The sequence below is a fragment of the Pan paniscus genome, chromosome 10 (genome assembly GCF_029289425.2).
Source record: "Pan paniscus chromosome 10, NHGRI_mPanPan1-v2.0_pri, whole genome shotgun sequence".
NCBI classification, from domain to species: Eukaryota; Metazoa; Chordata; class Mammalia; order Primates; family Hominidae; genus Pan; species Pan paniscus.
Genome location: NC_073259.2, coordinates 12309334 through 12333645, shown reverse-complemented (window position 1 = coordinate 12333645; position 24312 = coordinate 12309334). Strand labels below are relative to the sequence as shown.

General features: G+C 53.2%; 2 protein-coding genes across 5 annotated transcripts; one reads left to right on the top strand and one right to left on the bottom strand.

The window, feature by feature from the left end:
* Window positions 1–101: 101 nt before the first annotated feature.
* On the bottom strand, window positions 102–4918 carry PTMS (parathymosin). Of its 2 annotated transcripts, XM_034935244.3 has the most exons (5): window positions 4295–4913; window positions 1378–1449; window positions 1053–1131; window positions 836–897; window positions 102–662 (listed from the first exon to the last, which is right to left on the bottom strand). In XM_034935244.3, the coding sequence occupies exons 1-5, from the start codon at window positions 4337–4339 to the stop codon at window positions 612–614; spliced, it is 309 nt and encodes a 102-aa protein (XP_034791135.1). In that variant the 5' UTR covers window positions 4340–4913; the 3' UTR covers window positions 102–611. The 2 variants fall into 2 exon arrangements, with proteins under 2 accessions (XP_034791135.1, XP_063449037.1); XM_063592967.1 differs by lacking the exon at window positions 102–662 and having other exon boundaries at window positions 856–897; window positions 1053–1208; window positions 4295–4918.
* Window positions 3836–23013, top strand: MLF2 (myeloid leukemia factor 2). Of its 3 annotated transcripts, none has more exons than XM_063592966.1 (8): window positions 3836–3904; window positions 18653–18730; window positions 18961–19090; window positions 19339–19374; window positions 20246–20299; window positions 20707–20835; window positions 21005–21164; window positions 22026–23013. In XM_063592966.1, exons 2-8 carry the CDS (start codon window positions 18681–18683, stop codon window positions 22211–22213), a joined length of 747 nt encoding a protein of 248 aa, XP_063449036.1. In that variant the 5' UTR covers window positions 3836–3904; window positions 18653–18680; the 3' UTR covers window positions 22214–23013. The 3 variants fall into 3 exon arrangements, with proteins under 3 accessions (XP_063449036.1, XP_063449035.1, XP_063449034.1); XM_063592965.1 differs by lacking the exon at window positions 3836–3904 and adding an exon at window positions 15800–18081; XM_063592964.1 differs by lacking the exon at window positions 3836–3904 and adding an exon at window positions 15800–18081 and having other exon boundaries at window positions 21005–23013.
* Window positions 23014–24312: the final 1299 nt, after the last annotated feature.

Below are 24312 nucleotides of genomic sequence, written 5' to 3'. Positions count from 1 at the left end.
ATCAAAGGGAAGGGTCCTGGCAGAATGGGAGGTCAGCCACCCTCCTCCCTCTCTACCCTTTTGTCGCACTGACTGGACCCCCCGGGAAAGCAGGAGACAGGTTAAAAACAGAAGCGCGACCATTTCTTTATTAAATTATACAAAAAGGGAGGGGAGGGGGGCAGCTGTGGGGCTCGGCCCCAACCCCGGCCCCACCCCGGCCTGGCGCTGTCTGAGAAGAGGGGATCTGAGGGAGATCCAGGGATCAGGCAGGATAGGGATGGGGCAGAACATGAGGCTGGGGGATGCAGAGGTTAGGTGGGAGAGGCTACCGGAGGAAGAATGAGGCTGGTAGGGGAGGGAGAAAGAGAGCAAAGAGAGAGAGGAGCAATTGGGGGCCAGCTGGAGAGCTCAGATGGAGCAGGTCAGGAGGTGGAACAATGGCAGAGTGAGGGTGGAGGGCGCAGTGTCTGGAGAGGCGGAAATGAGAAGGCTGGGGAGAAAGAAGAGGGTGGCAGCTCTGGTGCAGGGCCCAGAGCAGGGAGCCAGGTGAAGAGTGGCTGGACTTGTCTGCCCCCACCCCCACCTCCAGGCCCAGAGAGGCCTCCCAACCCCAGCCTGTTGGCAGGGGCTCACGCCGATGCCCCATTTTCTGTCTTCTGCCGTTTGGGATCCGCTTCATCCTGTGGAGAGGGAGAGAATGGGGGAGCTGTAAAATGGGAGGGGAGACCTCCCGCTGTCCCGGTCCTGTTCCAGCCCCCACCCCTGCCGCACAGGGATCTGGGTCCAAATCCGAAGGGCGCCCAGCCCGGCTGCATCCCTGACAGCCCCTCAGGCCCAGCAACCCAGCCCAAACCTCCTCTTCGGCAGCTCTCTTCAGCGCGGGCCCTTCGTCATCCTCTTCTTCTTCTTCCTCATCTGAGGAGCCAGAAATGGGTCATTGGGGAAGGGCAGGAAGCTCCGGCAGAGCCCCCGTGGTCGCCCTCAGCCCTGCTTCAGGTCTTCAAACCCACCCTGACTCTGCTCCTTTGAGCCCGGACTTGGCCAGCCCAGCCTCCCCTGCCCCTCCCCACCTTCTTCTTCCCCTTCATCTTCCTCCTCTCCATCCTCGGCAGTTTCTTCTTCTTCCTCCTCAGCCCCGTTCTCCTCCTCCTGTGGGGACCAGGAGAGGGAGTAGCCTCAGGCTGGCTGCATGCCTTGCCCACCATCACCACCAATGGGACTGGAGACTGGGTGATAAAAGGACTTGGGATGGGCCACAGGGTGGGGCAGCAAGGATGAGAGGGCTCAGGGGAACGGCAGGACCCAGCACCCTCGGAAGGAAAGCAGAGGAAGGATGAGATGATTGGGAGGGAGGATGGTAGGGCCGATGTGGTCCTCTCCCCCACCCCTCCGCACCTCCACCACTTCTTTCTTTCGCTCTTTCCGGCTTGCCTTCTCCTCCACCTTCTCCTTCTTCTCCTTCAGGTCCTGCAAAGGAGAAAGAGGTCACCTTTCTCACCACAAATGGCTTGCAGCCCCTAAGTCCCTGCAGCCCCAGTTCTCCCTCTGTAGTGAGCTTAGAGGTGTGTGAACTGAATAAGGTGGCCACAGCTTAGAGACAGAATAGGGGCCCTAGGGTCCTTACATTAGGGCCATGAAGGGGTTGAGACCAAACACCTCCTTCCCCAAGACCCAAGGTGAGGTGGGAAAGGGATGAAGAAGCAGGAGCGGGCAACCAGGGTAATGATCCCCACCCCCATCAAGTTCTCCCAAACCTCACTGGCTGAAGAGTTCAGCTCAGCAAAGCAAATCCTCTCCATCTGCTTGCAGCCTCAGTGCCCCACCCCCTCCTGTGTCCCTCCGCCTCCCTTGCCTGCCCCCCCACTGCCCGCCCAGCTCTGCCTTTTGTCTACCTCTGGGGCCTTTTCCTGAGGACTCTCTCTCCTGGGCATCCCTCCCAGCTTCCCCTTCAGCTTCTAAGGTCTTTGTTTCTCTCCATCTGTGTCTCCCTAATCCTCAGGCCCCTACTTGGCCAAACACTACACCTTTGCACGTTCCCAGCACCCCTCCCCGCCCCAAAACAGTTCAAGTAGTTTCCTCTATCCCTGCCTCCCATGGTGTATGCATGGGTGTAGTGGAAGTAGCCATTTACGGTGGAAATGTAGGTGAAGTAGAAGAGAAAACAAGGAGGGGAAGAGTAGCAGGCGTGGGAAACAAGGAGAGAGCAACAAACAAGGTCTGTGACTGGGGTGGGATAGGAATGGAGAAGAGGGAGGGACCAGTCTAGTAGACCCTCCCACCAGCCAGCCCCTCTCCTTCACCCCAAGATCCTAGCAGGCACAGGTTGACGTCCTGTGCTGATATGGCACATCTGAGTCCCTTCTGGACACTACACTAGCCTCCCAATTCAGATTCCAGTGCTCTCCCCACCCACTCCTTGGCAGGCACAGTGTAACACGGTAGGTGTCCTTGTGTGATCTGATCTGGTGTTGTTGTGCCACGCTGTGTATCTGATTCCATGTGAATGGAAGTCTCCTGTGTGAGATCACCCTGGGGGGGGGGGGTCCTTTCTGGAACAGGATAGGGGATAGGAGAGGAGCCTGGTGCAGAACGGCTGCCCTGGGGGGCACTCAATTCCCTTCTCCCTTTAAGGGTAGCTCAGAACTCTTCACTCTCACTCCAGAGAGGGTGCCCTTCCACCCCACCGTGAGGTCTTCATTTCTGTGCCACAAGGTCAGTATGGCATTTCCACTACCTAGGGGGGTCTTCCCTACGTCCTGGGCCAGGAGAGCAAAGAGCTGGTCAGCTTCTCTCTGGGGGCCCCAGCACCAAAAGTCTGTATGGCCCTGGCCTGACTTTCCCATCTGGGCTGATGCAGGGAGGGAGAATACCAGAGACCAAAGTTCAAGGGGCCGGGCCCTCTCCTCTCCTGTTCTGTCCTTCTGGTCACTGTCCTTCCATGATCCCTTTTCCAGGAGAATATGTGACCTGGGCCCTAGGTCTTCCGCTAAGCAGCCCTCTGGCCTCATTTACTCAACACAGGCACACACACCGACACCGGCCGACAGCCATGCACAGACACAGTTAGAGAGGAGCACCCACGCGATGGGAGACACATGGCCCAGCGTTGGGCCATTCTGGTCCACACTCTTGAGACAGCACGGGAGCACAGCGGAGCCACTCAGCACTCACAAAGCGACAACATGGCTCCAGAACATCTACGTCTCCACATGCACACATGTAACTGACACGGGCAGTCCCACACACTCGCTGGATTTCAGACATACAAAGACACCTACTCAGTGAAGTCACATGCCACCGCACAGCCCGCCGGAGGGCCACACGGGCGCACCTTGGCAGATCGCACACAGCCCCTCTCCCACCGCCGTTAATCCCATTGGCTCCCCCCGTTTCACTCCGCGGGCCTCCGGGAGACCTGTGTGACGGCCCCTCAGCAACCACCGCGCCACCACCCCCCCCCCCCCGCCATACACATACACACACAAGATAGGGCTCCCAGCCCCCAAACCCCGGCCGCGTTAATTTCCCAAAGCGACACTCCGCAGGTTCCCTGGGGAAATTAGAGGAAGGCTGGAAGAGAGGCAAGGGCGAACGGATGGGGCCGGGGAAGGGAGCTGATGAGGGCGAGGACAGCTCGACGCAATGCCATGCAATGCCCAGCCTCGGCTTTTTCGAAGGCTAGTCCTGCCCCGCTTCTAATTTTTAGGAATTAGAGATTCTTTCAGTGTGTATGCGGGAAGGGGACGATGAAGAGAAAAGAAAGCTGAAAGCCAGCTGAGGGGAGGGAACGAGAAAACAGAGGCGGCCGCCGTCCGGGGAGAGAAGCGAGCGACGGTCGGGCCGCGGGGAGGGGCCCGGAGGAGCAGCCTCCAGGGAGAGTCCTGTTTACACTTGAGGATCTCAAACCGCTTAGCGAGGAAAGGTGAGGTCAGGTTGCAAGGAAAGACGCGGCAGCGGGGCGCAGGGAGGGGGCGCGGCAAAGTGAGACTCGGGGCGTTCGGACGGGAAGCCGGACGGGATCCGGTCAGCGAGGTGGGGCCGAAGAGGGGTGGGGACGGCTGCGGGGGCCGGCGCGACCGGAGCGGCGAGGCCGGGCGCCGTGGTGCGCGCAGGGCAGCTAGAGGGCGCTGGCGCTAGCCGCGCGGAGCCGGGAAAGGAGCTCCGGGCCGGGGAGCGGTGGGAGGGCGCAGTGGGGTCCGCCAGGACCCGGGCGCAAAGGCCGCGCGGGGCCGTCGGGGGCGGCCTGGGGCGAAGGACCGCGCCGGGCCCCAGGGCTGCGCGAGGTCCGGGCCGCCGCCGCCCCCGCCCGTACCTTGGCGCTCAACTCGGCCGCTGCCTCCACGCTTTTCTCCGACATGGTGCCGGGGCCGGGGCCGGGGCCGGGGCTGGCGGGGAGCCGGGGTCCCGGGGCCGAGACGGAGGGGCCCTGGACGGCGGAGGGTGGCCGCGGCCGGAACCTGGCGCGGTGGCGGCGGCGGCGGCGACAGCGGCAGCGGCGGCCGCTCGGCAAGCTGGGTCTCTGGAAGAGGCGGCAGAGGCGCGCGGGGTGGGGCGGGGGTGGGTCTGGAGCGGAGACCCGCAGGGCTGCGGCCGTCCGGAGGGCGGGCGGAAGGGCGGTGCAGGCGGTGGCCGGCGCGCTCGGCCGCGGTAGCTCGATCCCGGGCTCGCCGCCCCCGCACCAGCAGAGCTGCCGCCGACCAGCCGCTGCCGCCCCCGGGAAGGGAACCCGCTTATAAGGCGGCGCTGCCCGACGGGAGGGGCTTCCCAGGGGTGGGGCAGGCGGGAGCGGGGAGGAGAGGAGAGGGGAGGGGGATGAAAGAGGAGGTTGGAGAGGTGGGGATAGGAGGATGAAAGCGAGGGGAGGGAGAGCTAGGGAGTCGGGAGGGAGGACGAGACCAGGAGGGGGAAATGGAGAGACTGACGGCCGCGGAGAAAGAGTGGGGCGAGGAGGTGGGAAGGGGTGGGGTTCCTGCGGGGAGGCACCTTTCCAAATCCCAACCTACTGCCTGCGAATGTGGAGTCTGGCTTTTGGGGGCGGACTGGAGAGGTGGCCAGAATCCTACTGACCCCAAAAAAAGCCCTGGGATTTTGCCAAGGGGTGGGGTGAGGGGAGCAGATGGGAAGACAGGGCAGGTATTTGAGAAACCAAAAGCTTAAAGAAGAGGAAGAGGGTTCGGGCGCTCCTTCCACACCACGCCGGATTTCCCCCTCTCATCCTCCATCCACATTCTCTGGATGGCCTTGAGGAGGGGTGGGAGGGCAGAAAGGGCGGCCCAGCCTTCTGTCCCGCCAGATTGACACTTGTGACCCTTGCCGGGTGCCTCCCTTCCTGGCCCCGTGCTGTGAGCCGGGGGGAGTCAGGCCCCCTGGTCTCCTTTGCTGTCTTCCAGCTCTGTTCCATCTTCTACCTCTCTTATTCGCCCGTCTCACCTCACTTTTATTCGCCTGGTCCTTCTATTTCTCTTCATCCGTCCTCAGTCATCTGTACCTAGACCCCTCCCTCACAACCAATTATAACTCGAATCGCTCCCATTCTTCTCTCACCTCTTCTCCACTCCTCACTGACTCTCTTCTGCCCTTCCACCTCTGGTCTCTTTCCCTATCTTTCCCAGACAACCCTGCTCTTGTCTTATCTGAGTCAGGCACCTGGCCCTCTATTCTTGGCTGGCTTTCCTCAACTCCTCTTTCTGTCCTCATTTTTTACATTTTCCATCCTTTAGCTTTTCTCATTCCTCTGCTGCCATCTTCCCTAGCCTTTCTGGGTTATATTTGCCTCCTTTGCAAATATAATACAGGTCCAGGTCTGGAGTTCCAGCCCCACCCTATTCCACACATCCTCAGCTCCTCGCCCTCAATCTCGGTATCTTTGAGTCATTTTGAAAAGCTTGGGATTTCAGAAGGGAACAGGGGCTGGGTTGTGTATTAAAGGTCAGGAAGGTGGACAGAGTGGAAGGCTGGGGTTTGGAAAAAGACCTTTGGTGTGCGTGCACTCCCATATTTGTCTGTCATTATCATTATTCCTCATCTTATTTTCATTTTATTAATAAAAAACTACGTTGATGATCATTATCATTATTTTGTGTTTGAGTGCTTAAATACACCATCTTTTGGTCCCTTGATGTACACGCCTCCCAGTTTCTCTTTCTGACTTTTCTATCAATATTTCAGTCTCAGTCTCCTCAAAAATCTTGGGGCCCCACCCAGGATTTTTCCTTGCCGGACTCTGTCCATCTTTTCTGAGATCTTTCCATGTCCCTCTCTCAATCTGTTTCTCTGACTCACTGGCTGATGTCTTCAGCCGTCTCTCACCGTCTCCATCTCTGTACTCCTCTTGCTTCATTTATCTCCCTCTCCTCGATCCTTTGCTACTCCCCCCCCCCAACAACCCAGTCTCCCAGTCTCGCTCCCTCCCCATCAGGCTCTTTCCTCTCCCTCCCGCCTTCCTTTCCTCTTCCCTCCACTCCACCTCCCAGCCCCGCCTGCTGTCTCGGACACCCTGCTGGGCTCTTACCCTGTTGCCCTGGTAACCGCCCCCCACTCCGGTCACCTCCACTCCCCTCCCCCCTCCAATCACCGCCACCAACAACCTCCATCCACCTTCCTCCTATTTTTCCTGATAGCCAATAGAAACCCTGTTGCCAGGTGGAATGCTCATTTGAATCAGCCAATCCAGAAGCCTAACTGCTTGCCCTGCCTTATATGGGGATGTGAGGAGGGCCACTCCCCCAACTCCAGCCCCACAGGGGACCAGCCCCTCCAGTGTCCCTTCTCCCCGCCCTAAAGAGAGGCTGGGACACTCCCTCTCACCCTTCCATAAGGGACCTGGCCTCCCACTTCTCTAACTGGGACCACCAGGGTTAGCGTGGGCTGTGGGCCGGACTGTGGGCTGGGCCTCAGGGCTGGGGGTGGGAATGAGGTGTGATTAGGGAAGGGGAGGCGGAGGGAGCCGGGAATTTTGCCCAGGGAGGGGTGTCTGGGAGCAGAGGCAGCTGCACTGGAAAATTCCAGAGAGATGGAGAGGCAGAGAATGGGAATCCTGCCCCAAAGCCCAAGGGAGTGCCTTGAGAATCTAAGAGCTTGAACACTAGGGTCCGAGGGACCCCAGGGAAAAGATCTAGAAAGCTGGAGGCCTGGATCGAATTCCTTTCCTGGTGGATGAAGCATCCTTTAGCCATCTCTCTCTGGTTGGACAACAAACCAGTCTTCTGAAGTCTTGGCTTCATGAGAAAGAAGCTGGAAGTGAGACTTGGGATGAATGTGGAGTGAGTGGGATCTGAAAGCCACCCGACAGTCCTAGGGGTTAGCCTCAGAGCCTCTGGGGCCAACGGTGCTAAATGGCCTGTGTTTGCTTTTCTCTGTGGAACTATTTCTGAGGCTTTGTGGAGGCTTGCCTATTCCTAGAATTACCTTACTCTACAGTCCAATTGAGAATTTCTCCCACTAGTTGAATGGGGGAAGCATGTGCTTCTTACACATTTTCTGAAAGCGGGAAAAAGGTGACCAGGTGAGAACAAGGAAGGTCTGAGCCCCCTGGAAACGATGACTTCTGGCCTGACATCCTAGAAATTTACCTTGATACCATGTGTGGGAAGTGTTCAATTCTAGTTATTTCCATCTCATTCTTGGTGAATTCTTCCCCCTCTCCAGCTTCCTGGATTTTTTCAGTGTGCCTATTTCTCCTGTTGGTTAAGGGGTAAGGAAGGCCTAGTTATCATTCAAGGCCTTGGAAGACAGAGACCTGAAAGTTAGGGGGGCTATCTCCACTCCTCGTTTTACTTTATCCCCATTCCATTCCCAGTGACCTCATTTTCTATCCCCCATTTACCCCATTTTCCTTTGCTTTTTTTATTTTCAATCTAAAACTTTTCAAAACGAAAGTCAGTGGAGAGTTGAGAGGAGATGGAGTCCTAGAGGAAGACCTAAATTAGCCTAACTTCGATCATGTTTTTTTATTATTGTTGTCTTGAGACAGAGTCTCACTCTGTCACCCAGGCTGCAGTGCAGTGGCACAATCTCCAGTCACTACAACCTCTGCCTCCTGGGTTCAAGCAACTCTCATGCCTCAGCCTCCCAAGCAGCTGGGATTACAGGCATGTGCCACCACACCTGGATAATTTTGTATTTTTAGTAGAGACGGGGTTTCACTATGTTGGCCAAGCTGGTGTCGAACTCCTGACCTCAGGTGATCTGCCCACCTCGGCCTCCCAAAGTACTGGGAGTACGGGCATGAGTCATCGCACCTGGCCGGATCATGATTGAGTGTGTTACCTCCGTGGGTGTTAAAAATAAGGAGAGAGAATCTTCCAAGCAACATTAAGGCACATCCATCATGCGTCCCGTCTCCGTGGGTACTCCTTTTCTGCAGTGCCTCCCTGATTCCTCCTGACTTTGCAGACCCGTATCCCTTTTTCCCATATGTTGTTCTCAACACCCAATCGCCTTCCTTGGTCTTCCACCCATACTAATGTCTCCTGTGGCATAGTATCTAGCGCCACACCAGGGACAAACAAGAAAGCTCAATAAACCATCTATTTCCTAGCCCAGTGGCACCATTTTGGACTCAATCTCACAGCTCTCTCAACCTTCTTCAAGGAAGCTGGGAAAACACAACATGCTGCCAGGATACTGGCTTCCCTCCGTCTGACTTGAGATCTTCCCAGTAACTACTGGGAAGATGTCCTGGTTGGAAGTCTCTTATGTTTTGAACATCACAACCAAAGTTTCTGTGGTTTTCCTACTTTTCTCCATGAAATTTCTCCCCAGTAAAAAAAGAATGGGTTTCACCTTTGTACCTCTCCTTCAGATTCTTTTTTTTTTTTTTTTTTGGGGACAGGGTCTCACTCTGTCACCCAGGCTGGAGCACAGTAGCACGATCTCAGCTCGCTGCAACCTCTGCCTCCAGGGGCTCAAGTGATCCTCCCACCTCAGCCTCAGTAGCTAGGACTGGAGACGCCCCACCACACCTGGCTAATTTTTTTATTTTTCATAGAGATCGGGTTTCACCATGTTGCTCAGACTGGTCTCGAACCCCTGGGCTCAAGCCATACACCCACCTCAGCCTCCATTATAGGCGTGAACCACACGTGGGCCCTTCTTCAGAATCTTGATTGGCTTTTCTTATTCCCCCTGCCCTCCTTCGGGAATGCCTTTGCCTTTTTTTTTTTTTTTTTTCCGAGAGAGAGTCTTGCTCTATTCCCCAGGCTGGAGTGCAGTGGCGCAATCTCGGCTCACTGCAACCTCTGTCTCCCGGGTTCAAGTTATCCTCCTGCCTCAGCCTCCTGAGTAGCTGGGATTACAGGCACCCGCCACTGCGCCCAGTTAATTTTTGTATTTTTAGTAGAGACAGGGTTTCACCATCTTGGCCGGGCTAGTCTAAAATTCCTGACCTCGTGATTCACCTGTGTTGGCCTCCCAAAGTGCTGGGATTACAGGTGTAAGCCACCGCACCCGGCCTCGCCTTTGCTTTTACACCTAGAATAGTTTGCTATTGCCTGACTCTCTCTGTCCTGCCTTCAATTTCTCCCCTACATTCACTCTTCAACATGTCTTCATGGGCCTTCAACAAAGTCCAGAAGGAAGGCAACATTTATGGGTGCCTTCCAGCTCTGTCCAACAAAACTTTCTGTGATGATGGAAATGTTCTTTATCTGCACTTTCCAACATAGTAGCCACTAGTCGTGTGGTTACTGAACACTTGAAAATGTGGCTAGCGCAACTGAGGAACTGAATTTTTTTACTTTTAATTATTATTATTATTATTATTTTGTAGAGACAGAGTCTCACTCTGTCACCCAGGCTGGAGTGCTGGAATTCAGTGGCATGATCTCGGCTCACTGCAACCTCTGCCTCCCAAGTTCAAGCAATTCTCCTGCCTCAGCCTCCCAGGTAGCTGGGACTACAGGCACACGCCACCACACCTTGCTAATTTCTTTTGTATTTTAGTAGAGACGGGGTTTCACCATGTTGCCCAGGCTGGTCTCGAACTCCTGAGCTCAGGCAGTCTGCCCACCTCGGCCTCCCAAAGTGCTAGGATTACAGGCATGAGCCACCGCGCACGGCCTTTTAATTAAATTTATTTATTGAGACGGAGTCTCGCTCTATTGGCAGGCTGGAGTGCAGTGGCACGATCTTGGCTCATTGCAACCTCCACCTCCAGGATTCAAGCAATTATCCTGCCTCAGCCTCCCGAGTAGCTGGGACTACAGGTACGCGCCACCATGCCTGGCTAATTTTTGTATTTTTAGTAGAGATGGGGTTTCACCATGTTGGCCAGGAATGGTCTCGATCTCTTGACCTCGTGATCCGCCCACCTCGGCCTCCCAAAGTGCTGGGATTCCAGGTGTGAGCCACTGCTACCGGCCATTAATTAAATTTAAGTAGCCACATGTGGCTAGTGGCTATTTTCCCATATGGGATAGCACCACTTTAGGCCTTGGCCCTAAACTGCCTCTTTTTCCACCTTTTCAACCTCCATCACCAGTAATCCTTAAGTAGAAAGTCAGGGAGCAACTCTGGCTGCTGTGTTTCAGGTCATCAGGGCCACTGTTGGCATATACTTTACCATAGGTGTGTGTTTGTTCAGAGTGTTCACATTTTCATAGATTAAACAGACTGTGTGGCTGATCCAGGGGACCAGTAAAAATGAAAAGGCAAGGGAAAATAGGACAAGGAGTAACAGCTAAAGACTTGTTTTGCCCAGAAGACTGAGGAAGGGAGGATTTCATGACCAGAAGGAGACGATGACAGTGTCCACCGAACCCTCCCAGGTGACTTCAATCTCAGAGGTCCTGTTCTCTCTTCACAGACTCCCTAAACTATTCCATGTTATACTGCAATGGGTTTAAGTCGCACTGCCAACACACACCTCAAACACACTTTCAACTCTCTGGCACTAGCTTCTCTCCGGAGTTCCAGAGTCATGATTCCAGTTCTGTTCTGTTCAGTTCTCCCCGGATGCAACACAGCTCCTCAAACCTAACTTGTTCCCACTGAAATTCCCTTGGGTTTCCTCTTTCAGTTGATGGGACTGTCCTCCACCCATACATTCGCGCCCAGGGGTCAGCCACCTTTTCTTTCCCTCCCCAGGTCCCTCATTCCTTGAGTGCCTCCTCTGCTGTCTAATCCCCGCCCTGCCTCTGCTCAAAGGCTCACTCACTGACTTTAAGCTTAAGCTCCTTAGGGTTTTCAATCATGATTTTAGAATTTTTTTTTTTTTACATCTTCAGCACCTATTTCCATACCTGGAATATTGTAGAAGCTCAAAGATGTTTCCTGAAATGCATAAACTGCCTTTCTACCTAAAATATAAACAGACTATTGTAATTTTCCCTACAGGACAAATTCTACAAGCAAATATGGCCCTTCAAGGTCTGGTTCCTTTTAACCTCTGTAGCCTTACCTCACACCACTACTCCCTCAAAGTTTTGCTGCAGCAATTTTTTTTTTTTTTTGAGATGGAGTCTCGCCCTATCATCCAGGCTGGAGTGCAATGGCACCATCTCGGCTCACTGCAACCTCCGCCTTTAATAGAGACGGGGTTTCACCATGTTGGCCAGGCTGGTCTCAAACTCCTGACCTCGTGATCCACCTGTCTCAGCCTCCCAAAGTGCTGAGATTACAGGCATGCGCCACTATGCCCAGCTAATTTCGTATTTTTAGTAGAAACGGGGTTTCTCCATGTTGGCCAGGCTGGTCTCGAACTCCTGACCTCAGGTGATCCACTTGCCTCGGCCTCCCAAAGTGTTGGGATTACAGGCGTGAGCCACCGTGCCCGGCCAGGATGTCTTCTTGAAATGATTAAAGAATAATTTGAAACTCCAGTGCTAATGCCAACAAGTACCATTAGCATATCTACCCAAGACGGTCTAATATCCAATATCTTATAGTCAAACTAGGTATGGAAGTCCCTCATTCCTGTTGTCCACATCTCCTCCTACCTTAGGCTAGCTTCAAGAAATGAGTGTCCAGGTCAGTTATCCTGGATAGCCACACAGTCACGAGTTTCCAAACAGTCATCGCTTTAACATATTCTCAAACCACTATTTGTACATTTTCAGTACAGTACTTGGCAGTGTAAGCAGTGCCTAGGCCAGAAATCCTGGAAACATCCTTGACTCCTCTCTCACACTGCATCCATCCATCAGCAAATTCTGCTAGCTCTATCTTCAAAATACATCCAGAATACGACCGACCCCTTCTCATTGCCTCTACTGCTTCTAACCTGCTCTAAGCCACCATCAGGTCTCATCTGGATTATGGCTACAGCACGCTAATAGGGCTTTCTGTTTCTGCTGTTGCCCCTCCCCCAACAGTCTGTCCTCCATACAACAGCCAGAGTGATCCTTTCGCAGGTTTTACAAAGGCTTAGAAAGTCCCACATGACTGGCTTCCTTCTTCCTCTGTGACCTGGTCTCTCACCACTGCTCTTCCTTCTTTCACACGTGTCTAGGCACATTGGCTTCTTGCTGTTCCTTGACCACACTAAGCATGCTTCTGCCTTCCTGCATACTTGAGGGCCTTTGTGCTTGCTACCCTTTTTTGTTGTTTATTTTTTGAGACAGAGTCTCGCTCTGTTGCCCAGGCTGGAGTGCAGTGGTGTGATCTCGGCTCACTGCAAGCTCTGCCTCCCGGGTTCAAGCAATTTTCCTGCCTCAGCCTCCTGAGTAGCTGGGATTGCAGGTGCCCGCCACCACACCCAGTTAATTTTTTTTTTTTTTTTTTTTGTATTTTTTAGTAGAGACGGGGTTTCACTGTGTTAGCCAGGATGGTCTCGATCTCCTGACCTCATGATCCACCTGCCTTGGCCTCCCAAAGTGCTGGGATTACAGGCGTGAGCCACCACGCCCAGCCTAATTTTTGTATTTTTTAGCAGAGACAGGGTTTCACCATGTTGGTCAGGCTGGTCTCGAACTCCTGGATTCAAGTGATCCACCCACCTCAGCCTCCCAAAGTGCTGGGATTACAGGCTTGAGCCACTGCACCTGGCCTGCTCTTGCTACTTCTGCCCAGAATGCTCTCATCCCAGCTATTTCTCTCACCTTGTTCAGGTCTCTGCTTAAATGTCACTTCATCAGTGAGGTCTTCCCTAGTCACCTACATCAAAAGCAACAACTGCCTGCCTCCCAGCTTGCCTGCCTGTTCTCCATCCCCATTCTACCTTGCTTTATTTTTCTATCATTACTGTATCTCCAGAACCATGAACAGTACTTGACACAGAGTAGGCATTCAGTACATATTTGGCTATATATATATATATATATATATATATATATATTTTTTTTTTTTAAAGCTGAAAAGCTGACTTTTAAAAAATGCTCTCAAGTCACTTTTCTCTCTCACTGAGTTGGCATTCCCCCCCCCTCTCTACCTGGGGCACCTTAGCGCTCCTTTATATAGTTTATCTCCCTCCCCCAACACAAATGCACATCACATCCACACACACTCAGCCACACCCGCTCATGCCGCTCAGGCAAAAAACTCAGTTTCCCCTCATTCCCTCATCACTCCTCCACCCTCCCTCCACTCTAATGTCTCACAGCCCTGGGATTGCTCCAGAGGCATGACCTCACATCTGAAGAGACGACCCCTTTTCTGGCCCAGCTGTACCCTCTCAAGGACTTCATGACTTTGGCTCCATCAGATAGAACAGTGAACGCTGGAACTTTGTTTCTCTTCCTTGCCAACAATCCTTATCTGCCTTATGATTGAGCCTCACCCCTGGCAGGGCCTGCTCTCCCTTCTACATCTTACCTATGGGACACTGTTCACCACAGTTCACTGGACAGAAAGGAAAGAAAAGAGAAAAGAAAAGAGGAAAGGAAGGAAGGAAGAAAGGAAGGAAAGAAGGAAGGAAAAGAAAAAGGAAGGGAGGGAGGGCAGGCCAGGTGCAGTGGCTCATGCCTGTAATCCCAACACTTTGGGAGGCCAAGGCGGGCAGATCACCTGAAGTAGGGAGTTCGAGACCAGCCTGACCAACATGGAAAAATCCTGTCTCTACAAAAATACAAAATTAGCCAGGCGTTGTGGCACATGCCTGTAATCCCAGCTACTCCAGAGGCTGAGGCAGGAGAATCACTTGAACCCAAGCTGGGAGGCGGAGGTTGCGGTGCGCCGAGATCATGCCTTTGCACTGCAGCCTGGGCAACAAGAGCAAAACTCTGAAAAAAAAAAAGAAAAAGAGGAAGGAAGGAGAAGAAAAGAAAGAAAGAAAAAGAGGAGAGGAGAGGGAGGAAGGGAAAAGAGAGAGAGAGAGAAAGAAAGATAAAGAAAGAAAGGGCCGGGCACTGTGGCTCATGCCTGTAATCCCAGCACTTTGGGAGGCTGAGGCGGGCGGATCATGAGGTCAGGAGATCAAGACCATCCTGGCTAACACGGTGAAACCCTGTCTCTACTAAAAATATAAAAAAATTAGCCAGGTGTGCGGGCACCTGTAGTCCCAGCTACTCGGGAGGCTGAGGTAGGAGAATGGCGTGAACCCGGGAGACGGAGCTTGCAGTGAGCCGAGATCGTGCCACTGCACTCCAGCCTGGGCGACAGAGTGAGACTCCGTCTCAAAAAAAAAAAAAAAAAAAAAGAGGTAGGGAGAGAGGGAAAAGACAAGAGGGATGGAGGAAGGGAGAGAGGAAGAGAGTGAAGGAGAAGAGAGGAAAGGAAATGAAGGAGAGGGAGAGACCCGGAGAAGGAAGACAGACACAAACTCTGGTTACTTGCAAAATTACATCCCTTTAATTCCTGGAGTAGACAACTGCCTATATGGTATGTCTCCAAGAACTCTGAAAATGGGCTCTTGCATTTCCTCTTTCATCCTCACCTGTTCAAGAGGTTTTTTTTTTCTTTTTTTCTTTTTTAGAGACAGGGCCTTGCTCTGTCGCCCAGGCTGGAGTGCAGTGGTGTGATTATGGCTCAAGCAATCCTCCTACCGCAGCCTCCCAAGTAGCTGGGACTACAGGCACACACCACCACACCTGGCTAATTTTTTTTACTGAAGAGACAAGGTCTCACTATGTTGCTCGGGCTGGTCTCCAACTCCAGGGCTCAAACAAGCCTCCTGCCTTGGCTTCCCAAAGTGTTGGAAATACAGGTGTGAGTCACTGTGCCTGGCCAACAATTTCCTTTTTTTTTTTTTTTCTTTTTTTTTGTTGAGACGGAGCCTTGCTCTGTCGCCCAGGCTGGAGTGCAGTGGCAAGATCTCGGCTCATTGCAACCTCTGCTGCTGGGTTCAAGCGATTCTCATGCCTCAGCCTCCCAAGTAGCTGGGAGTACAGGCACGTGCCACCATGCCTGGCTAATTTTTTTGTATTTTTAGTAGAGACAGGGTTTCGCCATGTTGGCCAGGTTGGCCAGGCTAGTCTCGAACTCCTGACCACAAGTGATCCATCCACCTCGGCCTCCCAAAGTGCTGGGATTACAGGCGTGAGCTACCGCGCCTGGCCAGCAGATTCTTAAGTTTTGGAAGGAAGAAGAGAAAGGACTCTAGGCACCTAAAGCCAGTAGGTAAAGGATAGCAGGTGGCTGAGCACAGTGGTTCATGTCTGTAATCCCAGCACTTTGGGAGGCCAAGTTTGGGCGAATCACTTGAGCTCAGGAGTTTGAGACCAGCCTGGGCAACATGATGAAACTCCCCATCTCTACAATTTAATTTTAAAAAAAAACAAACGGATAACAGGTAACTAAAAAAGAAAAAGGTGGCTACAAGACTGTATGCCTTCAATTGGCAGAGACTGTGTCTTATATTTTGTATGTATGCTTAATACAATGTACCTAGGACAGTTCCAGGCCTCATTAAACATTTGCTTTTTATTTTTATTTTTTTTGGAACAGAGTCTCGCTCTATCCCCCAGGCTGGAGTGCAATGGCGTGATCTCGGCTCACTGCAACCTCCACTTCCCAGGTTCAAGTGATTCTCCTGCCTCAGCCTACTTGTGGGATTACAGGTGCTTGCTACCATGCCCGGCTAATTTTCGTTTTTGTTGCAGTTGTTGTTTTGAGACGGAGTCTCACTGTCGCCCAGGCTGGAGTGCAGTGGCACAATCTTGGCTCACTGCAATCTCCATCTCCTGGGTTCAAGTGATTCTCCTGCCTCAGCTTCCTGAGTAGCTGGGATTACAGACATGTGCCACCACGCCGGGCTAATTTTTGTATTTTTAGTAGAGACTGGATTTCACTTTGTTGGTCAGGCTGGTCTCGAACTCCTGATCTTGTGATGTGCCCGCCTCAGCCTCCCAAAGTGTTGGGATTACAGGCGTGAGCCACTGCGCCAGGCCTTAAACATTTGTTGATTGGCTGGACAATAAAGAACTTGCTTTAGAAGGAGGAGAGGACAAAAGAAAAAAAAATGGATAGGATCTCTTTAGTTAAGTTTCAGCCACAGAACCTTTACCGGGACAACTCTTGATCACATGTCAAACTGCTTTCATTTGGGGCAAGAGGATAAGGGGAAGTTGCATGGTGGGAAGTGCAGAGATCTGGAAGACAGAAGATTTTACTAAGTCTCTTCCCCCAGAAATAGCAATGAAAAACAAATTTACTTGTATTCTGTCTGTTTTCCTTTGACTTGCCAGTCTGCCAGCTTATATCTTAATTATCTGTCTCTGCTCCCTGTCTCTATTATTGTTTTTTCCTCTTTAATAATGATCAAGTCCAAAGAAACGTGAGAAGCCCTGTTCCTAGCACCTTTTCCTGAGTCACCAGGGACCCCCTCTTTCTCCCCCAGGGAATTATTGGGAACAAGTCTTTCTCATTGGGTCAGCCTCCACACAGCACTAATATGGCTAAAAGCCAGAGTAAAGAACCAGGGAAAGCTGGAGTTTGGATGAGTCTGGTTAAAGTCCATCCTAGACAGTCCAAATGCCCTGACCCCAAAGGGGAGGGCCCTTCTCTCCAGCAGAGCCAGATTTTATGCAAGACATTTAGTATGTCAAAGTATCAGTCTCTGGCCTTGGAGGCAGGTCTTCTGGGCCCCGTTTTAGCTCCTCCCCTGGGTGATCCAGGTTAACTGAGCTCTCCACTCCTTTGTTCCCCCAAACTTTAGACCTTTGACCTAAGAAAGCAACCAAGAAAGGTCAGTGCAGGACTGGGAGCTCTTGAGGACGCAAGAATTAGAGTAAAAGGAAGGGGAGAGTGGCATTAAACTAATAGATTTCAGAACTGTAGCCTTTCCCCAGTCCAACCCTTCACGGATGGGTAACGGGGGAGGGTCCAGGTCCCTCTCCAACGCGAGTTCTCAAGGGCCTCGGGTTCCAGCCTGGCCGAGGAGCGCCATCTGGCGGCCAACCCCCCAACCTGGATCCTCTGCCCCATCCGACTTTCTGAAGCCCGAACTAGATCTGGGCTGGAGAGTTTCACCTCCTCCTCGGCGTCACTCCGGGGACTCCGCCCTGCCAGGAACGCTCCTCCTCAAGCGGGGACAGGCCCAAGCGCCTCCCCCGCAGGAAAACTGCCCATCCTCCCTCTAGGGTAGACTGCTTCTCCAGTAGAGTCGGCTTAAAGCTCCCCCCAGGGATCCGCCCCGCCTCGTCGCCCACAGAGAGCCCGCCTCTCCCCAAGGGGCATCTGCCCTCGTCCTCCAGTTTTCCCTTGAGGAGGGAGAGAGAACGTGCTGCACTGCGCCCCCAGGTTCAACCTCCAACCCGGTCCCTCCCGAAGAATGGATTCCTCTTCTCCTTCTCCTCCCCTGCCTTATGGGAGCCTCTTCCAGTCCACAGAACCCAAATCGAGGTTACTAATGAGCTCCCCTTCTTCGTGCCCAGGGGACCCCTCTCGGCCTCAGGCTCTGCTCCCCTGAGCTTGGCCCAATGGCCCCGCCGCCCCTGGGACTCGGCCCCAGCCATCTCACCACCCACGCCAGGGGGCGGGGCTCCCACGGCCCGGCCCCGGGTGGGCGGGTCTATCGTGACGTCACTTCCGCCCGGGCCTGGCCGAGGTTCGGGCTCCGTGGGCCGAGGGGGGGTACGGAGGTGGCAGCTGTGGGAGGAGGCGGCGTGGAAGGCCGAGGAGCTCAAGCCCGGACCAATCCCCACGTCCCGGGCCGCGACCCTGACCCTGCAGCGTACCGGGAAGCGAAACCGGCCGGATGGGCCGCTGAGCCCGAATCGGGCACTGGTGAGGCTCGGGCAGAGCTGGCAGCCCCGGACGGGAGCGGGCCCACGGGGCTGCAGGGTCTGGGAGCCCGGGATGCGGGGTGGGGAGAGGAGAGGCTCAGGCCTACCTCTCCTGCTCGCCTGGCGGGGAGGCGGGAGCTAGAGGAGTCGCAGACAGGCGCGGGGGGCTTAGTGAGGCCCGCCTGGGGGAGGCCTGAGTGTAAGGAGGGGGCGGGGTGGCTGGGGTCATTAATGGGGCGGAGGACCTGCACTTGGCATTCTCATCTAGAACGGTGTCGTCGGCGGGAGGAGGGGAGAGTATGCTACCGGCCAGAGCTTTGGGAAGAGGATGGCTCTGAGTGGGGGAGGGAAAAACCGAGAGGGTTGGAAAAATTTTCCATGGCCCTAATTGAGAAAGAGGTTTGAAGAGCCCTCCCTAGAGGGTTGTGTGGAACACCTGGAGTAGGGTCTCCCTGGAGTTTAGGGGGTCAGTTACAGGATTTGGAAAGGACAGTGCTCTGAGAGTCCCTACACTGAGTGGGTGTGCAAAACCCTGGCCACCTCCAAGTATCTGAGCTTCCATATCTTTCCAGTGTGGAGCCCCCTGGAGCTGAGATCAGGATGTTCCGCTTCATGAGGGACGTGGAGCCTGAGGATCCCATGTTCCTGATGTGAGTATTCCCTCCCCCTCAAGCTCTCCCACTCCAGGTCTCTGAGCAGTTCAGGCAGACATCGGGGTTCCCATTGCTAGGAATGGTTGGAACTGGCTGGATACCTAGCTCCTACCTAGCAGGAAGTAGGCATCGGTGCCACTGTTGCTCTGTGCGTATTTTTTTGCAGGGTGGTGGAGGGATTGACAGTTTGGCACTTCTGCCATCCATACTATGTGCTCACTCCACAGGGATCCCTTTGCTATTCACCGTCAGCATATGAGCCGTATGTTGTCAGGTGGCTTTGGATATAGCCCCTTCCTCAGCATCACAGATGGCAACATGCCAGGGACCAGGCCTGCCAGCCGCAGGATGCAGCAGGTAATGGTGCTGAGACACACCTGAGACCCAAAGAAAGGTTGGAGGTTGGTTAGGAAAGCACTTAATTTTCTTGCACTACAGCCAGCTGAGCAAGTGAAATGCTCTAGGAGTTGGGGAAAGGGTCAGGAAAAAGGGCTTTGTGACTCCCTTTTGAGAGGATGGAAAAAAATTGAGGCCATGGGCCTAGTTTGGGATTGTAAAGAGATAGGATGTAGTCTCTAATTTCTGTTCCTCATGTGTTCCTGTAGGCTGGAGCTGTCTCCCCCTTTGGGATGCTGGGAATGGTGAGTCTTTATCTCCCTGTGTCCTTCCATCTCAGACACACTCTCTACCCTTAGATATTATTCCCAAATGTGCCTCTTAGGAATAGTTTCATGAGTAACCCCAGAATCTTCTCTTTTTATGGCATTCACAAAGCTCTGAGCCTGTTGGGTACTAGGAGCCCTGTGGGTTAAAGGTGTTAAACTCTTGTTGGGAGGCCGAGATGGGTGATCACTTGCAGTCAGAAGTTCGAGACCAGACTGGCCAACATGGTGAAACCCCGTCTCTACTAAAAATACCAAAAAAGCCAGGCATGGTGGCACACACCTGTAGTCCCAGCTACTCTTGAATCTGGGAGGTGGAGATTGCAGTGAGCCGAGACTGCGCCACTGCACTCCAGCCTGGGCAACAGAGCCAGACTCCATCTCAAAAAAAAAAAAAGAAAAGATGTTATTAACTGTTGTACTCCTAGAAGTTCATACGCATTAGGAAGATGTAATTGTCTAGCAAAATTTGTTCTTTTGAGGAGGGAGGTGCAGTTAAAGGGCCAAATAGAGATGATTTTTGGTAGGTTTTAACAATTTCATGCCTTACCTCTTTAGAGTTTAGAATCCATTACTTTGGCTTGTTTCCTAAAGATGGGGGGAATATAGCAAGCAGGAGAAGGAAAATTGGATCAGAGCAGTCACAGAGACTGAGGAAGGGGTCAGCAGTTCACAGGAGGAGAAATATGAGTATTCTGGTTATTTTAACGAATGAGAAAGAGAACTTGCTAGATGTGAAGGAAGAAGAGAAAGGAAATGTGCAGCCATGTGGGTTGTGGGTTCCTAAACAGGATCAACTCTGAACACTGACTTTGCTTTCCTGACTCTGTTTTCCATCTCTTTCCTCCAGTCGGGTGGTTTCATGGACATGTTTGGGATGATGAATGACATGATTGGAAACATGGTGAGACTTGCCCCATACCCTTCCCCGGCCTTGCTCTCAGTGATGGCTGACAACACCTTGCATCCTCTAAGGCAAGAGGGAGACAGTATGCTAGTGAAGGGTAAAGTACTGGATAAAGTAATTGAACCAGAGAGCCTTGGGACCCTGTATCTGCTGTCACGCCTGCCTGAAGCAGCCAGCAGCAGCTCTCTTACGTAGCATACAATTAAGGCCCTGTCTCTTCAGGTCCTTCTTGCTCGTGGTTGGACTCAGAGGAATTTGGGAGGGTAATGATGAGGCCTGATGTTTTTTCAGTTCTTGCATTTTGTGAGAAAGATACAGGCTAGAACAGGCAGCTGAAGGGTGAAATCCCTTCACCAGGGGTGACGCCTCCCCATTCAGCCCTCCCCTACCTACCCTGTCCTCAGGAACACATGACAGCTGGAGGCAATTGCCAGACCTTCTCATCTTCCACTGTCATCTCCTACTCCAATACGGGTGATGGTGCCCCCAAGGTCTACCAAGAGACATCAGAGATGCGCTCGGCACCAGGCGGGGTGAGTGGGGGAGCCCTCCTGTCCCAGAGAAGGTGGGATTGAGCGGCACTGCCAGAAACCCTGGCTGCTTTTTTCCGGATTGGGTTGTGTGTGGTGTGTTTATCCTGAGATGGTATAGGCAGGGCTTTGGAAGGGGCGGCTGAGTCTGCCATGTTCTGCCTCATCCCAGATCCGGGAGACACGGAGGACTGTTCGGGATTCAGACAGTGGACTGGAGCAGATGTCCATTGGGCATCACATCCGGGACAGGGCTCACATCCTCCAGCGCTCCCGAAACCATCGCACGGGGGACCAGGAGGAGCGGCAGGACTATATCAACCTGGATGAGAGTGAGCCCTCCCTCCCGCTTCCTGGCTGGCAGCCCCTAACCCAGTTCCCGTGGACATCCCTAACACATAGACACTTCTGGGGCAAAGCTCTGGGTCAGCCCCATATTCCTTTTTTTTTTTTTGAGATGGAGTCTCGCTCTTGTTGCCCAGGTGCCCAGGCTGGAGTGCAGTGGCGCGATCTCAGCTCACTGCAACCTCCGCCTCCCGGGTTTAAGCAATTCTCCTGCCTCAGCCTCCCGTGTAGCTGGAACTACAGGCATGTGCCACCACGCCCAGCTAATTTCTGTATTTTTAGTAGAGACAGGGTTTCACCATGTTGGGCAGGCTGTTCTCGAACTCCTGACCTTGTGATCCACCCCCCGACCGTCGGCCTCCCAAAGTGCTGGGATTACAGGCATGAGCCACTGCACCCAACTGTCAGTCCCATGTTCTTACTGCACTTGGAGCCTCCTCCGCTCGGGCTGAGTCAGGTGCTGGCGGTGTCTTTGTGAGGGGCCTACTTTGTCCCTGAAGTTCTGTATTGATAGTGTGACACCCTTCTCCACCTTGATCCGTTTCTTTCTCCCCTTTATCTTTTTCAAATCCGCAATTATTAAGCACCTAGTGTGCACATAGGACTGTGAACCTGAACTGAAGAATAATCCCATTCTGATTTCTTCCTCCAGTGGGCCACCTTAGGCCTACCGGTGGCTTCCTGGGACCGTGCAGAAACCAAAAGAGCTAAGGGAATTGCCACCCCACCCATCCCTGCACGCACACTCAGCCTTCGCCGCTTTGGCCGGAAAAGCTGTGGCTCGCTCGCACATCGGCCTCCAGGAGCCAGGCCGCACACAGGCCTCGTGTCTGCTCTGTCCTTTCCAGGTGAGGCCGCAGCGTTTGATGACGAGTGGCGGCGGGAGACGTCCCGATTCCGGCAGCAGCGTCCCCTGGAGTTTCGGCGGCTTGAGTCCTCAGGGGCTGGGGGACGAAGGGCGGAGGGGCCTCCCCGCCTGGCCATCCAGGGACCTGAGGACTCCCCTTCCCGACAGTCCCGCCGCTATGACTGGTGAGGGCCCCGGGCCCTCAGCCTCTCTTGTAAGTATCAGGAGTAAGGAGGGTGGGGTGCACCTGCGGACGGTCCTCGGCTGCCAGGCAGGCTTAGTTCAGGCTCCCGCAGGAGCTGCCTTTGGTAGTACGAGTTGACGTGGAAAGAGAACAATGTTCTCACTGACATAGGGGATTAAACCCCAACTCCTGGCTCTTAACGTAAGTTTTTTCTTCCTTTTGACTTGTGCTCCTCTCTCTTTCCCCCTCCAGGTACAGGCTGAGAGGCTGAGAAATCATCCCCTGAATAACTTTTTCCTCTCTGATTCCCATCCCCAATTTAATATTAAATTAACAGGCAAGCCGGCCCCCACCTCTCCCTGGGGGTCTCAGGGAGAACCTTTCACGGCGCCCTTTCCCTACCTTTTCCTTCTTTAATCTCCTGGTTTACCATTGATGACTTCGCCTCTGCATCTACTGACTTGATTTTTCATTCTGCCACTCCATCTTCAAACCCCCTCACCTTTCCCATCCTACTCCTGCCATGCATTGAAGGGTCAATGCATTTTGGGGTGAGCTCTGGGTTTAGGGGCCCCCTCCATCCCTCAGCTACCCTGGATCTTTGCCCACCTCTTCCTCAGAGCCCCCACTGAGGGGCCGTAGCCCTATCTAGGGCTGTGGAAGGAGCAGACTGGTTCCTAACTCTCTCCCTCCTCCTGCCCACACACATCAAAAGAATCTTCCCTACACCCTTCTCTGCCTTTATTTTTTGATTTGTGCAACTTGTAACTAGGTGTTTATGGAATAAAGGAGAATGGAAAAAAGACCAAGTGGGATTCTGGCTGTACTTTTGATCTTTTCCTGTTCAATTCAACCCTGCTGTCTCCTCTGAAGTTACCTTCTCACTTTTCCTCGTCTCCACTTGTAGTCTTCGTACCTCAGAGTTCAAGCCCACATCTCCTTGGTACGGACAGACCATCAGCACTGGCAGGTGCAGGCCATCAGCACTTGGCTGGGCTAGGCTGGGGCGTGAGACATGAGCACCTCTCTCGCTGGCTCTTCCCTCACATTCTGCTGTAACTTTGCTCTTCAGGGATGTGTTGGGCATCTCACATGGGTGCCTGCAGAACTTGCTGCCCCTTGCCCCTTGGACAGAGTTTCTTTCCTGCACTCTGGGTGGAAACACTTCAGATAACCCTACACAGGCCTTCAGAGGGGAGGAACTCTGGTCTGCAGCGTTCCACAAACCCTCCACCCACAGTAGTTGAGAATTTGAGCCCAGGGAAGGAGCCTAGAGAAGAAAACTAACCTGGAACCTGAGCAGGACTGGAAGGGCATGAGGAGCTCAAATTTCTCAAGACGTTTGCTCTTGCTTTGCCCAGCCAAATGGGTCACTCTGTTCCTCTTGGGAACTTACTTAATGATGACAAATGTGTAGGAGAGTCTGATAATGGTTTCCTCTTCATGAAAGTCTTGAGTTCTTTTCAGTTGGTAAGGACACAAAGATACCTAAGGCTCTGGGTCCTCTCAGGGAAGGGAGGATCTTCCCGTGTCTCATGGACGAGTAGATTCCAGAGGATAAGGAGGATTTGTCCAGTGACTCAACAAGCAGAGAGATGAAGTTGAGCTCAACAACCAGGCACTGGTGTCCTAGTCCAGTGCAGTTACTAAATCTCAGTAAGTAGGCTAGGCTGGTGAAGATGCATGACCGGGTGAAGGGAACCCAGTGGTGAAAGAATCCAGGAATCCCAGAAGTCAATCTAGTGTGGATTATTCACCACCACCTGGGCTCTGAACTGTGGATGATGGAACTCAGCAGCCATGGCCCTCATCTTTTTATCTTTTTTTTTTTTTTTTTTTTTTTGAGATGGAGTATTGCTGTGTCACCCAAGCAGTGGCGTGATCTCAGCTTACTGCAACCTCCACCTCCCCAGTTCAAGAGATTCTCCTGCCTCAGCCTCCTGAGTAGCTGGGACTACAGGCGCACACCACCACGCCCGGCTAATTTTTGTATTTTTAGTAGAGGCAGGGTTTCACCATGTTGGCCAGGCTGGTCTCGAACTCCTGGACTCAAGTGATCCACCTGCCTTGGCCTCCCAAAGTGCTGGGATTACAGATGTGAGCT

What these genes read in the sequence shown, in the direction of transcription:
- PTMS (XM_063592967.1), bottom strand. Translation starts at nt 4,339, where the DNA reads ATGTCGGAGAAAAGCGTGGAGGCAGCGGCCGAGTTGAGCGCCAAG. An exon ending in CGGCCGAGTTGAGCGCCAAG is followed by an intron (nt 1,450 to 4,294) that starts GTACGGGCGGGG and finishes TCTCCTTTGCAG; the next exon opens with GACCTGAAGGAGAAGAAGGA. An exon ending in GAAAGAAAGAAGTGGTGGAG is followed by an intron (nt 1,209 to 1,377) that starts GTGCGGAGGGGT and finishes TTTATCACCCAG; the next exon opens with TCTCCAGTCCCATTGGTGGT.
- MLF2 (XM_063592964.1), top strand. Translation starts at nt 18,681, where the DNA reads ATGTTCCGCTTCATGAGGGACGTGGAGCCTGAGGATCCCATGTTCCTG. An exon ending in GAGGATCCCATGTTCCTGAT is followed by an intron (nt 18,731 to 18,960) that starts GTGAGTATTCCC and finishes CTCACTCCACAG; the next exon opens with GGATCCCTTTGCTATTCACC. An exon ending in CCAGCCGCAGGATGCAGCAG is followed by an intron (nt 19,091 to 19,338) that starts GTAATGGTGCTG and finishes GTGTTCCTGTAG; the next exon opens with GCTGGAGCTGTCTCCCCCTT.